The 15,304-nt window shown below is 35.4% G+C and overlaps 1 protein-coding gene and 1 pseudogene across 1 annotated transcript; one reads left to right on the plus strand and one right to left on the minus strand.

Moving 5' to 3' along the window:
* The first annotated feature begins 707 nt into the window (after positions 1–707).
* On the plus strand, positions 708–2,937 carry LOC137732356 (uncharacterized). Its single transcript, XM_068471666.1, has 7 exons — positions 708–941; positions 1,063–1,109; positions 1,246–1,393; positions 1,488–1,689; positions 1,968–2,094; positions 2,232–2,396; positions 2,475–2,937. Exons 1-7 carry the CDS (start codon positions 755–757, stop codon positions 2,640–2,642), a joined length of 1,044 nt encoding a protein of 347 aa, XP_068327767.1. The 5' UTR covers positions 708–754; the 3' UTR covers positions 2,643–2,937.
* Positions 2,938–4,027: 1,090 nt separating this feature from the next.
* LOC137732404 (putative Myb family transcription factor At1g14600) lies at positions 4,028–7,636 on the minus strand (annotated as a pseudogene).
* Between the last annotated feature and the right edge of the window lie 7,668 nt (positions 7,637–15,304).

Here is a 15,304-nt window from a genome sequence, read left to right on the forward strand (position 1 = left end):
GTCTTTCCAACATAACTCATTTTGACGGAAGTTCTAACGTAGCTGATGAAAATGATCATAGCTGCACTTTTTGATGAGTTAAGAAACTAATGATCACTAATTTTTAGTTAAAAGAACATTACTTCAATTGAATTAAAGTTGAAGAATCATTGTTATAATAGTTGAGTGACTATTACTCGGTTTCTATAAGTTTTTATATTTTTATCTGTTTCTTAAGTTGGCCAGGACATGAATTTAAAATCGTGATTTATGGTACTGCATAAAAATTGTCACGAAATTTTATTTTATGATAATTTTTTTTAAAGTTTGTGAATATAATTTAAAATCGTGATTTATAGTTCATAGCATTTGCAAAATTTCTATTATCGGGTTTTCTAAGATATTATACGTGCTCGTAAAAGGAAATGTTATTAAAATGAGAGCATAAAATACTTGAGGGGCTTAGGAGTAGGGAAAAAAAAATGAAAATTAATGAAAAAGATTTAAAAATTTTGAGTTTTAACAATAAGAACAAAATAAATGGTGAAGTGAATAGTAACATGATTGACTTTTTAATGTAAAAATATGATTTTTCGTTAAAATGAACCTGAAATTTTTCGTTAAAGTTACCAAAAAAGAAAAAAAAGAAAAAAAAATATTTTGAATTTCAATTTAGGTCGCACATAGTCACATACAACATAAGAAATTTAAAAGTACAAACTTGGAAATTCAATCGAACTAAAAAAGTGTGTCCAGTCTCTGAAGGCTCGAAAGAATGGCAACACCGGTGGCGGTGGCGGCGGCGGAAGTAGAAAGAGAGAAGATGGAGTCGAGTAAGAAAGAGGAGATGGCGCCATGGGAGCAACACTCGACTGTAATCAGCATACCTCGCTTCGACTACAACGCCCCTTCTTCTCTTCTCCAACGCTCCCACTCCGGCTTCCTCATTACCTGCCCCATCAGTCTGTCACTCTCCTCTTCTTCCTCCTTCAAATTTATGAAAAACCCAAATTTAATAAAGAACCAACGATTCTGATAGAAAGTTTGTTTCTTTGTGTTTCTGCTGTGATCAATTTTGATCAGAGAGGGAGAAAAGCGCCACAAAAGAAGCAATTTCCCTCCTTGCAAAGGTAAAATCCCTTCCTTTATGCCTTTGAAATTACCAACTTGTTTACTGCAAATGTGATTGATTTATTATTTGCTTATGGTTGTGAAATTTTGAATTGTGATTACAATTTTGGGGTTTTTGTGTGTTTATGTTTTCAGTATGTTCAGTGCTTTAATAGTTGCAGCTCAGAAGACAATACCAGTTCGAAAAGAAGGAAGCTTTCGAAAGAGGATATTGATGGCGAGTGCTGCAATGGCAGTGGGGAAACCAAGGATGCTGCTACTGCTAACTCTGAGGACGCTCATGGTATCACTTGTATATGTTGTGCTATTAGTATTAGGTTCTGACTTTCTGTATTTGTTGTGATATGACTTGTTTGTTATCGTAATGTTGTTGGCAGATGATCTTCAGGAGCGTACTCCTCGTTTGTCTCCTGCAAAGGTGGATGCGGAAGGAGATGCAAATCCCCTTCTTTCGCTGGTTAAGTTGACAAAGAGTGGTCTGCTTCTCTTTACTTTTCGCAGAAACACTTCTCCTGACGTTGTAGATACTGTATCGAAAATTATTCAGGCTGTGGAATCCAAGAGTGTTGGTTCACCCCTGTGAGTAGATAATTTACTTTCTTCTCACAGATTTTCTGTTTCAATGCTTTTATAATTTATGCTAAAGCATTCTTTGTTTTGAGGATGTGTACGATAACTCTCTGAATACTTTCTGAATGAGGGCTTCTAGTTGTTCCCTTAGCCCACTTTGAGGTTGTGCCGCAGCTCTTCAATGTTTTTGCACTCAGTATTCATTTGCATTTCCGTATGAAGGGTCCAGTAATATATATGATCCTTTTCCCTCATTATGAACACTGATTGGGAGTTCTTTGGTGCAGTTGGTGTAATCGCATTTTCCCTATCCAAGCTACTTGTAGTTTGAAAGAGAAGGAACTGCATGAAGTTGTATCAAGGCTTGTTCTTCAATTCGTGAACGATAATCAGAAGCTTGTGCGGCCCATAAAGGTAGAAGTCAAATCCGTTATCACTTCATAACAATAGTTTCATCTTTACTTTTTTCAGCAACCATTGAAAGGGATTAATTATTTTATAGGAGTTATAATATTTTGATGTGCAAATGAAATTTCTACATGATTTTGTAGTTTGCAATTGCATATAATAGAAGAGGGATAGAGACAGAACTGAATATTCCCAAAGAATCTTCAAATGCAATTGATATGCTGGACCGTGACAAATGCTTTGCCGCAGTGGCTACTGCTGTCAAGGGTGTTGTATCAGATTCAGTGGTGGACCTCAAATCTCCGGAAGTGAGAATTCCCTCTGCATTTTCTCAAATTGGCATGTTATTCTTATGCTCGTTCTAACTATTCGACCAAAATTTGCAGCTCTGCGTTCTTCTTGAGCTACTACCCCTTTCTGGTGTACCCAAAGAGTCGTTAGTGGTTGCTGTATCAGTTCTTCCTCGACACATTGTTAATGCGAAGCCGAAACTAAGCATCAAGGCACTGGTTTCCGATACAAAATTGAAGGGGAAAAGCAATAAGAAGGATTAAACAGTTTCATGAGATCCAACAATACCCTGCGGGCGGAGTTGTAAAGTTTTCTGATAGTGATGATGAAAATGAGAGGTCTGTAGCTGGTGTTAGATATGTTACAAAATTCGATCCCACTGATTCAGCTGTTTGTTGTACCCTAACAGTCACCTCAGTTTTGTGTTTCGCTTTTCTGTGGCAGAGGTCTTTCTTTTCTTCATTCGTCATGTATTCGTTCTTGTTTTTGAGTTTTAAAGAATCCGTCTTAATTCATACTTTGCAGACATTGGTATTTAGTAACATTGGCTATTCGGTAGAGCTGATAGTGCTTTATTTATGCACTCGAGTTTGAATTTTAAAGTAGAATAACAAATGCATTAATGTTTGAACGACCCGACCCGGCCCATAAGGCTAGAAGTTAACCCATAAATACCACCCGTATTCGTTCTTGTTTTTGAGTTTTAAAGGATCCTTCATAATTCATGTTGTTGCAGACATTGGTATTTGGTCACATTGGCTATTCACTAGAGCTGATGGTGTTTTATTTATGCACCCGAGTTTGAATGAATAACAAACGCATTAATGTTTGAACGAACCCGAGCCAGCAATTAAGGCTACAAGTCAACTCACAAATACCACCCGCGTACCAATGGGTCCAACAGACCTCGAAACAGACCTTGCTCCGACCTAATTGTCCCGTTATCGGTAAACGTCTAAAAGACATGTATTTTGATTTACGAGTTCTTAGGCACCCTTTACTTACAAACCAGATATTTGGGCCAGTTCTGCTCATACTCTTTATGACTGGAATGGTTTCCCCATGCAACTGAGCTTAAGCTCCATGAAAGAGACGATCTAGAGGCGAGGCCGGTGCCGATAGAGAAGGCCGACAAGGTAATTTTCTTCGCTTATATATAGTTCAACATTTTCCGTCGAAAAACAAATTTTACACTGTCTCTTAATGCACTGACATTTGAATCGAACAAAACCAAGCGACAAATAAAAAGAAGACGAAAACATCGGGTACAAGTTCATTTCTGTTACTTTGATTCAACTAAGACGAAATGAATTATTGAATGGCAGGAGGGATTGAAAAGAGACGAAGGTTCCAAATGCAGCTTATTTGTTCTAATTGTACAAATGTTTCTGGCCTGGTGTCTGCTGTCAAAGATACACTCTTTGTTCTACTCCTCCCTTCAGACGGGTCGTATTTGAAAATTCAGAGCTCATAACAAAGATATATATGCTTTGCGGTTCTAAAACCAAAAGTGGAACTCAAATGACAAATAAACCTCCCGAAGACCTAATCGATAACTTCTACAACAACAGTAAAAGAACTAACAAGATGTGGGGTGAGTGAGGGTAGAAATCTACTAGCCTAAAACAGATGATTTTTCTTTTTACAGCAGCAGCATCAGGTACCGCAGAGAGCAATCGAAAGATTCAGATTAAGATTCCGATTCCGATTCCCGGAAGAAGAGGCAGAGCAGTCTTTGTAGTTAGGCCTAGAGTATGACGATGAGATTGCCCCACTGAAGTCACTTGAAGAAGCATTACTCTTGTGGGAGGAGGGCTGGTGTAATGAGAGTGACAGTGATAGTTCACAATGGCCAGCTTCATGATGGTCTTCGACATGTGCTCCTCCTGCCTCTGGTAAGGTAGCAACCTGGAGGGAGGACAATTAATTAAACACCATGTCAGTAGGGCACGTTTAATTTTCAAAGAAATACAACAATGCTCCATGAATATGAAATATATGATTCAATAAGACGAAGTCTAAAGCGGAAGGAATTACATACATCTCTCAAGACGCTAGCTAATTTTACAATGTTGTGTATTGTGTGTTTTTAACACTCATTTAACGTCGTATTATTAGTCCGAGATGACATTATGATATCCTGATAAGGTGCACTTAAGTCTCTCTGTAGGGGTAGAAGGACGTTTTAATAATTTGAATTTGCTGATGACGAGAGGGAGGGGGGGAGAGGGGAGAGGGTCCCGTATTTATACGAATCAGAATTGGACCACAGAATGTAAGAGTTTTTGCAGGCAAAACCGTAGACTTGAACAACAAATTTTTAGAATGTAGTTCCTGTAGACAACAAAGCATGAAGAATAGGTGGACCTTGAAATTAAATAGGGCAGTATGGAATCATTTATTTGCAAAGCCAAACCACTGTTTGTTTTCCAAATGCTGCACCCCAACCACTTTTTCCACAGAACTCATTAAACAAGGTAGAAAAAATGAAGTGGACACAAAAAACTAGAGATTTTATTGAAGAATTCTGATGCGTTATGTAAATTAGTTAGGTTTAAGAAAGGAAAATTATTTTCACACTCGTTTTCTCCTTCTGCATGCTTTTACTTTTTTTTTCTTCTGTCTATTCAATAGAGGCTAGAAATAAACCAAGGTGTGCACGGAAGGAAACAAAGAAGATTTTCTATAAAATATAGAAGGGGACTAGTCTACTCAACACTTTCGAAGAGTTGAGAACGGTTTAGGCAAAGAGGTGACGCAACTTGACTTAAAAAATGTCAAAAACATGCACATTATTCCATCCATGCCGGCATGCCGGGCATGTTTCGAATGGAATAGGATTCTCTCCCCTTCAAATTTTCTCCTCTCCTGTGTCTTTCCACTTTGTCTTCACCTTTATAAAGAAGTTGACACAAATGTTGATGTAATTTAATCGTGAACGTTCAAATAAAAGGAGAGGAAAGAGGAGAATATCCTATTACGTTTCGATTTTCTGGGTGAAACCAGAAAAAACAAATACCAACATTGCACTCAAAGTTCTTCGATTAAAATAAAATACTTAAATGCAGTTGAGAGAGAGAGAGAGAGAGAGAGAGAGGGAGGGAGGGAGGGAGGGAACCTTCAAGAAATCAGATTCTTGCAAAGCAATTTTGAAGGCTGATGGGTGAGGGTCCTCCTTTATTCCCAATGCCAGAACGTAATCATCAAAAGAGTACGGATTTGACAGAGTCTCATATATTCCTCCTTTGCCGCATTGCTGCTGCTGCAAACCCTCTGAGATGTTTGAACCCATCGTCTCGGTTCTAGCTCTGATAAGTCATAGAAAAGAAACAAACAAAAAGAAGAACATGTATCAAGGAACAAGAAAGCAACTTTCAGGAAAAAAAATAAAGAAGCAATGACATCATGCAAATGCCTTTTTGTTTGTTTCCGATCACACCATCTTTATTTCCGGATTTTCTAGTATGTTCCGCGGGATTCTATACATCAGGATTTTTCGCCTCTTGCTCAATATTTTTCGCCTTTAGTGACTTAAAAGATTTAACGGCTGAAAAATCCTAATATATAAAATAACAAAGCACTGTAGAACTTTTGCTTTATTATACTCTTTTGACATTTGAATAGGTCTTTACACCCAAAAGAAACCAAAGAACAACTAAAATAGTGGATATATAGCTGTGCCTGCAGAATACAAATTCGTAGCTGGTGGTGCAAGTGCAGGTGTAGCCTAACCTTTTTGAACGGCGGGGATTGCAGATGACCTGGGAATCCGATTCTCTAGTGGGTTTGGAAGATGGGTAAAAGCTCAAACCATTTACTTCTTCAACACACCCATCATCCTCAGCCTCTTCAAATGAATGTAGTTTTCTTGTTTGCACCCTATCTGCCATTTTATAAAATAAATTATAAAAAAATATATATTAGAAATAAAACCTAAAGAGAGTAATAAATAGGTTCTTTTGGACAAAGTTTCCAGTTTATGCAAAGTGTGCCAATACTAGAAGATCGGAAAGAAGAAATGATCACGTTTTGGTATGAACTATTTGGGGCATCCACTAAAAGTCGACTACGAACAATAAATATGTATTGTTAAAGGGAGGAATATATAATAAATGAGGTGATGCTGCAGTTGCAGTTGAGTCCTCATATTTCATAAATTTATGCCATCAACGGAGTTTATAACTCTGCAACTCTAGCTCTGGACACAACCCATTACTGGCAAACAAATGGACAGTCAAGAAACACACATGAAAATGTTACAAGATGGAAACTTTTACAAGAAATCGGCCGAAGTAAATGAATGGGTATATGGAAAGATGAAAACTTCGGCAAAAAGTCGGCCGAAATAAATTAAGGGTATGAGAAAAGTTGAAAACTTTACAATAAATCGATGGTTATTTACCTTGTCTTATAATCGGATCGCCTCTCATGCTTCTATACATCTGATGATTAAAAGAAGAAGGGAACAAATTAACAAATAAAAAGGCAAAAAAGCATGAAAGCAGATGAAATGTTAACCTATTAAGACAAACAAAAGCACTAAAAAAAGCTGGAGAAAAAAGCAAAATACCTGGAGATGGCTTTTGACATGAGAAATGGTGAGCCCTTTGACATCCATCAACTGAAGAACAAGTTTTGGAGTAGCCTCTGCGAGAAAATAAAGAAAAAATTAGAAAACAAGCAAAAATAGAAGGTGGGGTTTTGTAATTACTTACTTTTATGGCCTCCAAGCCTTTCAATGGCCTGAAGAAAGCAGCGATGAAGCTCAGGAGTCCATCTCAAACGAGGCACCTTTGATCTCACATACTGCCTAACGGCGCCGTTTCTTGCACTGCAACTACTTGTAGTCATTTTTTTTTCCCAGCAACCTGGATCTTCCCCTGATCCCTTAATAAACTTGCTTACAGCCTTCACACCCTCAAGACCAGAACGAAACGGCGTCGTCCTGGTATTATTTTCTTCTCTTAAAAAGTTTCAAACCCGTTGAAAATGTGTGTTGGTCACAGCAGACACTAAGAGGGCATTTAAAAAAGGACGACTTAAAAGCCTATCTCAGAGAGGAGAGAAAAGGATAAGACGAGCTGAGAAGCTCTGTAAATTCCTTAAAGAGTCTGATAATACCTATTTGCTATTGCTGCAATTGCTAGTATTTCCCTAGCCTGCCTGCCCTGCCTCACCTGCTAATCGTACTATTACTATTCTATATTTACCCCTCTCTCTCTCTCTCTCTCTCTCCCCTCCTGCTGCTTCTGCTGCCTGCGCCTTCTGTTTATTTCTTGTACACCTTGCACCTACTGCCCACCCAAATATTAATAAATAAAATTTGAAAAGGAAAATGTTATTAATATTTTAAAAATCTTATTTTACATTTCTTATAAATGTATTTTTTTTTAAATCTAAAAAATTTAAAATATATAATAAGAATTTTAAAATGTAAATAACAATTCTCTTTGAAAATCGAAAATATAAAAAACTCTCTCTCTAATAACGTATCACACTCGCTCACGAGCTTCTGAAATTCTGATGGATCTTTTATTTTTTATTTTTTTTACCCTTCTTCTTCTCTCCAACTCATTGCCTCTGTGCCAATAGGGAGGATGCTACAACTGCTTCGCTTTGACCTTTTTCCTTCTCTCTCATGATTTCCAATTCCTGTTTCTGATCATATACGCCAACGTCGTCATGATATCAAAAACTCATGAAATTATTATTATTTCCATTTTATTCGACCAATAACAAAAAGAAGAATATAAATCATTATTTATTTGTCTTTCTCTCTAATATTTCTGTCTTTTTATATTCCCCTCGACACACTCGACAGTCTCCTTTATTTTCCGAAGTCAAATATACATAAATCATATCACGTGTACGTGGTAGAAAAACTGAAAAGTACTCAGATATGGAAAGACGTTTTTGCCCTTATTGTATGCAAATGCGATGGGATAGGTACCGGTGTTGGGAATGAGTTGTTATGTTGTATGTTGTCCTTGGCGAGGGCAGGAAGGGCAGAGGGGTGGTCCTTGCGAAAAACTTCTCCTCGGGATGGCCATGCTCCTCTAACCCTAATTCAATTACAAATTTTGCATGGCTGGGAAAGGATTTGGCATAACCATTATCCTATATCGTATGATTAATTATCGTTAGATATTATTTATATTTAATTTTAATTTTTAAATTTCAAATTATTTCTGACTGTACGATATATAATAAACGGTTACAATCACGAAATCTCCAAGAAAAAGATTCGATGAGCATCATTTTCCGATAAAGTCACTTTCCCCAACCCAATAAAACCAATCTCACATTTGTTAAGCAAAGAAAAAAATTTAAAGTCAAAATTGGTGTATTTCTTTTCTCAAATTATCTTACAATCTGTTTTGAAATTACACACTTATCAGGGTCTGAATAAAAATAAATTTTTATATGATCGTCTGATTAGAGAAGTTTTGCCCTCGTATAGAATAACATAAAATTGACTGAGAAATGTGCTTTATATATGACGTTGTTGTACGACTTTATCTAATTTTTTCCTTCTGAGTAGCCTAACCCTTTGGCACAACATTTATTGGACGTCCTCCTTCCTTTTGTTTTTCTTTTCAGTACCATGGTCTTCGAAGAGGAATATGGTTTATGATATGGGCAAGTTGAATCACATGATTGAATGGAAGTAGATGAAAATGCTAGGTCCCCTCTTTTAAATGGGTTGCCATCATTTTACTACACGGCACAAAATTATGTCCTCTTAAAAAATGGATAATATTAAGAAGATTAAATTTTTTTTATTGAATTATTACATAAGTGTTAATAAACGTGTTTATTACTAAGTGACATATCATTTAGTTTGCAAATTTAATTTAATATTTTGATCTACCTAGCATTACGCTAAAAAAAACTAAAATACTCAGCATGGCAATTGGAATGGGATGATGCAATATATTAATAATTTAAAATGCACCTAAGAAAAACAAACGATTAGACGAACCGAGTTTGGTTCATGGTTGGAGGGTTAAATTCCATTTAAGTTAATAGTGGTTAAATCGATGGAGAATTATTAAAACAACGCATTTTTAGGGTTTATGGTTGGTTACTTGAAGGGTATAGGACAAAGTGCCCTAACCCTAACCACTTTTCAATGTGTCTTCTGCTATGAAGCAGCCGGTGCGGTAACGGGAGCGCGGGGATTCGGCTGGATAATTCGCCGGAATTCGGCATGCTTCTGGCGCGAAACGCAGCCGTTTGAAACCTTGGGGGCAGAGAGAAACCTTAGAGGAGAGGAGAGCAATATGTAATACTATCTACAGAGGCAGCCATATTCCTTTTGAAACCTCCGTGCTTCATAGGTCTGCAACTACAGAGGTACACGGTAACAGAGTTACAGAGAGATAAGATATGTAGAATGGTACGATACATACCCTTCGTTTTACCATTAATTCACTCTTCTTAATTTTTGACTATTTAAATAAATTAAAAAAAATTAAATGATCGATAAAAATTAATAAAAACGTGGGTAATGTAAAAATAGGTATGCAGATAACAACCCGCTCTATATGGCCTCTACCTCTATGTGTGTGTTTGATTTAGGTTTTTCTTGCTAAGCTCGGTCATTAATCCAATTCCCACTGAATCCCATAATTCTGAATTCCATTTGCTTCTCAATCTCTTTAGGTTTGTCTGCACGTTGAGGGACCCTTCATAGTTCATACCCATCTATTAAATAGAGAGAGAGAGAGAGAGATATATATATATATATATATATACACATGTATGTATGTATGTATGTATGTATGTATATATTGAAATAGTCAAAGCCCAACGCCCTTTTCTATTGAGTTTTTTGTTGTACTATTGCAGCTACTGTCTACCGACGAGGACGCTGTGTCGAAATCTAAATACTTTGAAGTCAACCAGATCATGCCAGGAAGGCAAAAGAGGAATGTAAATACACGTACCCTAACCCTAGTGAAATCTGCACCGTCCACCTTACTACTGCAACGTTAGAAATACGGATGTCGATGAAGAATCAAGGGTTGTGATTGCAAGAAAGGACAACACATCGAGTGTGGATGATGAGTTAATATTCGTATATGGAATTCAACTGAATCAAAATCAAATCAAATCAAATCTCGCGCATGGGAGATGGAAAGAGAAGGAGGTGGGTTTCCTAAGGTCAAGCCTCAGTCATACGACAGTGATATTCTCCTCCTAATTTCTAGGTGTGCAGCCATAGCTATTTAAGGCCTAATTTTATGATAATTATGATATTAATATATGTGTTTACTTTATTACAAATTTTATAGAGATGAGTTCGGTTTTATTTGGTTTGATATTTTGTTAAAATCGAAAAATCACATTGAAATTATTATTTGGTTCGGTTAGATTTTTGGGTTTTTTATTTATTTTGAATTTTGTTTTTTAAAACAAAATTCTTAGTCTGTTTAAACTAAAAATGAAGAAATGAATAAGACTTTCAACATAGCCTAAAGTTGAGTTTATCTAACTTTAGATTGACATTAGACTAATAGATGACTTAGAATTGGGCTTAAAAAATGAATACTGAACATAAATAATTGATCAAATATTATTTTATATCTCATTCAGTTCGGTTTGGTTTAGTTTTTGAATCATCAAAATTGAAACCAGACCAATAGTTTTTAGTTTAGTTCGATTTTTTTAGTTTCTGTTTGATTTTCATTCGGTTCAGTTTTAGTTCGGTATTTTGGTCCTATTTTTTGTTCGATTTTTGGGTTTTCTAGCCCATCCAAAAATTTAAAGGTATTAATCCTAATTTTTGGCAAGTATATGATATTAATCATATTTTAATCAAAAATTTAGATTTTTCATAGCTTGAATCCTAGTTGTCAAAGCTTCCACATTTATGGCGCGTTAACATAACCGTAATGAAAGTAGGAGGAATTGAATTAAGGAGGAGTTGGAATGAGGAGAAGTCAGAATCGAATTGATGTTGAAGCTGTTTACTTAAATGTTCTGGAATCAGAACATAAATGACATTAATTCCATAAAGCTGTTTACTAATTCAGCAGAATCGGAATATAAACCAATATGATTACTAAAATACCCTTGTCCCAAATCAAATATTTTATATACTTTTTTTAATAAAATTTGATGTAATATATAATAGTAAGAAAAAAATTAAATTACTTTTTTATTTCATAGACACGAGACCTATGCCTAGTTGCCTGCCTCGTCATCATTTAACTATAAATTTAACGAATTAATTAACAAATGTAGGATGTTATATAAATAAATTATAACTCGGTGTTCAACATTTCAATATTTTAAAAGATAAAATATGAAATTGAAATAGCTCTCAAACTTCAGAGTATAAAACTTGCTCAAAAATATTTAATGAGCCAAGAATCCCTAACTAGCCTGCCTGGGGATGAGAGAATCAAATATATGAGGTTTCCAACCAAAGGACCAAACCCTCCACGTACACGTACACGAACGTCTATAAGCCCTTCGTTCTTAGTTCATCGACCTTTCTTTGTCTCAACTCTTAACGTGCATTATGTATGTTCCTCAGACTGGAGCATTTCAAATCCCTTTTCAGCAGATTCCACGGATCTCCAATGTCAAATTAGTCCCATGCGTACCTGTATGATGGGTTTTTTTTGGGTTGATTTGTGAATTTTAAGGGGTAGTTTGAAAATCTTGTCATTTTTGTTTCAATTTTTTAAAAAATAAATTTTTTGTTAATTTTTTTTAATCTTTAGTTTTTTAAATAAATGAAAACTTTTGAAAACTGAAAGGCTAAAATTATTTTCTTAAGTTTTCAATATCTTGCTTTTAGTTTTTAGTGTTTGATTTTTAGTTTTACCAAAAAATAGAACAAATTAATGTAATATGCAGTCTTGGTCTCATGGTTCTAGCATGCAGATGTGGGGTTGAAAAGATTAAACGGTGAACAGAGACGAGGAAGAGGACAACCGGACAAGTGCGATTATATAAACCTATATATATTTATATATATATATATATATATAATATTGTGTAAGGTGTTTGTATAGGCAGGGTACAGTACGATAATGATGGAAAGGTCAGAGAGGAAGAAAGGAATGATGGAAATTCCTGCGCAAATGGAATGATGCATACGGCAAAAGCATGTCCAGATCTACAGACGACCAAAGCCAATCCACCCACCAATTCTTTCATCATTTTTATTTTTTTATTGAAATTCATACATAAATATATCTGTGAATTCTGAAATTCTTGCAGTAGCTGAGCTGCACCAGCGCAACAGTAGCAAAACAAAATTAACTTATTATATTCTCTTTTCGCTGTATTTTCGTATCAATTTGTGTAGCAGGTAAAAACCCAAGACCAGAACCCAATAAAACTTTCAAGAAGATGGAAAACTTAGGAAAAAGGGCTTTGAGAGCAAGACAAAAGTCAGAAACTGTGAAGTTGGGAGGCGGCGGCTTCGAGGACGCCGGTATATTTGGCGTGTGCAGGTAAACGTAAATGTCCCTCGGTCATTGTGTAATGTATATGTATATGCATGTGTAACATATGGATGTCATATTTTGTATGCATGCATGCGGACGTCGGTCTACGCCTCTGTAAAAATTATGAAGTGTAACTACATTTTAAGATGGGGTTACGCTGTTCCGATTTCGTATCGTTGTTTCCAAATTGTATTGATTTTTTGTCTAGTTGTTCCCTCTCATCCTTCACTGAATTGACGATCTTTCTTTTTTAACAGCGAATCAAATGTCAAGTTAACTAAGAATGTTTATCTTATGGTGGAATATAAGAACAGGATTAATAACTAAAGAGGGAAAAAGGGAGAGAATATTGTGTTTCTGCATCTGGTATTGGTGATTCACTACTCTACTAGTAGCAGGTGGGTAAATAGTGTCATACTGTGCTGCTTCTGGCCGCTGGGCCTATGTGAATCAGATAATTAATTATGGTAGTTACTTGGGTTTAGTTGGAATTTACTCTCTGTGGGTTTGGGTTAGGGTAAGGGTTAGAGCTTTATTTTATTTTATTTTATTTTTTGGTGAAAGGATTAATTAGGGGTTTATTTAATTTAGGAAATTGAATGATGAGTCTCGTCAATCGCCGGGCTAATTGACGCAGTAGACTAATAAGACTACGTCTACGTCTGGAATCTTGATACGATAGTTGATCTCGATCTGTCCCCTCTTTCTTTCTGCTAGCCTATGACTCCTCTTGTAGCCTTGTTTCTGCTGCCAACTCAATCTACCAATGGATATATATTGGATTCTGTTCGATCATTCCCTACGTACCCTAGCCTTGGGGCTTACCTATATATTGTTCCACACCAAAATCCTTCTTCGATAGGGAATATATAATTCATAAAACTTTAACAAAAAATTTTCGGTATTTAAAAACAAAGTCATAAATTTTTTTAGTGGGGGCAACAGAAAATAATTAAGAAAACCTAATTATAATATGATTATACACAATATGATATTAAGGATAGTTTCAAATGATAATGTATCGCAATTCCAATGTTACGAAAATTTCAATATATTTGTGCAAAGTGGCAAAGTGAAAAGAAAAATATAAGTGCATGATAGGCAAGGGTGACAATAAATAGTTTGAATGACGACTTATGTACAAATTTATAAAAACCAACTAAAAACAGTGAGTTTTAACCCATGTTTTTTTTGTCAAAAATGCAAATTTTCTGTTTTCGTGAAATATTTTCCGTGAACATTAAGGAAAATTTACGAGGCATTAAGATTTATTGAGCAACATATGTTTATTTAGTAAACTATTTAAGTCGAAAATTAAAAAAATAAGTGAAACATATAGTATTGAAGCCCAAAACATTGTTAAAATTGGCTTCCACCCTCTAGAATATTAATTGAAAGTATTACTTTAATTTTCAAACTTCACGGTGAGGCAAGTGTGAAATAAATTGTCTGAACGACGATTTATATACAACTTTGTAAAAACTGACTAAATCGTGGGTGTTAACCCATGTTTTTTTGTCAAAAATGCAAAAAAAAAATTTCACGAAATATTTTCTGTGACCATTAAGGAATATTTTATAAGGCATTTTGAAGCGGATTTCTGATTTATTAATCAACAAATGTATATTTAGTAGACTATTTAAGTCGAAAACTAAAAGAATAGTGAAAAATATAGTAGTGAGGCAAAAAATATTATTAAAATAGGGTTCCACCCTCAAGAATATTAACCGAAACTATTACTTTAATTTTTAAATTTCACGGTAAGGCGAAAGTGAAAATAAATAGTTTGAACGACAAGTTATGTACGAATTTGTAAAAACCGACTAAAAACCACGATTTTTGTCAAAAAGCAAATTTTTTATTTTTGTGAAATATTTTCCGTGAGCATTAAGGAAAATTTTATAAGGCATTTGGAAGCAGATTTGCGATTTATTGAGCAACAAATGTACATTTAGTAGATTATTTAAGTCTAAAACTAAATAAATTAGTGAAAAATATAGTAGTGAGGCCCAAAACATTGTTAACTAGATTCCACCCTCAGTAATATTAACGGAAAGCAGGTATTCCTTTAATTTTCGAACTTCACGGTGAGTCGAAGGTAGGGGGTGGGCGCAGTGCGGTTCGGTGTGGTTTCGAGTGCAACCGCAACTGAAACCGAAACTTTTTGCGGTGCGATTAGGTGCGATTTTGAAGCCAAAACCTAAATGAAACCAAACTGTTTGGTTTGGTTTTGTGTGGTTTCAAACGGTTTCGATTTGGTTTTTGAGAAAAAAATGTACAATTTAAAATATATACCTATTTATGCATAAGACTATCAAACATGCATGACATCTCTACCCCTAATAGACCAATCTCCTCAGATTTAGCTTATAATTCCTGAGTGGTACGTTCTACTTCTAGCCATTTGGACTTAGTTGGTGATCTTATGACAATTCTTGCCAAGTATTTTGCAACAACAG

Source organism: Pyrus communis, chromosome 4 (genome assembly GCF_963583255.1).
Source record: "Pyrus communis chromosome 4, drPyrComm1.1, whole genome shotgun sequence".
In the NCBI taxonomy this organism is placed as follows: domain Eukaryota; kingdom Viridiplantae; phylum Streptophyta; class Magnoliopsida; order Rosales; family Rosaceae; genus Pyrus; species Pyrus communis.

Coding starts and splice junctions, on each gene's coding strand:
- LOC137732356 (XM_068471666.1), top strand. CDS start 755: ATGGCAACACCGGTGGCGGTGGCGGCGGCGGAAGTAGAAAGAGAGAAG. Junction 1,394..1,487: donor TAACTCTGAGGACGCTCATG/GTATCACTTGTA, acceptor TGTTGTTGGCAG/ATGATCTTCAGGAGCGTACT. Junction 1,690..1,967: donor AAGAGTGTTGGTTCACCCCT/GTGAGTAGATAA, acceptor TCTTTGGTGCAG/TTGGTGTAATCGCATTTTCC.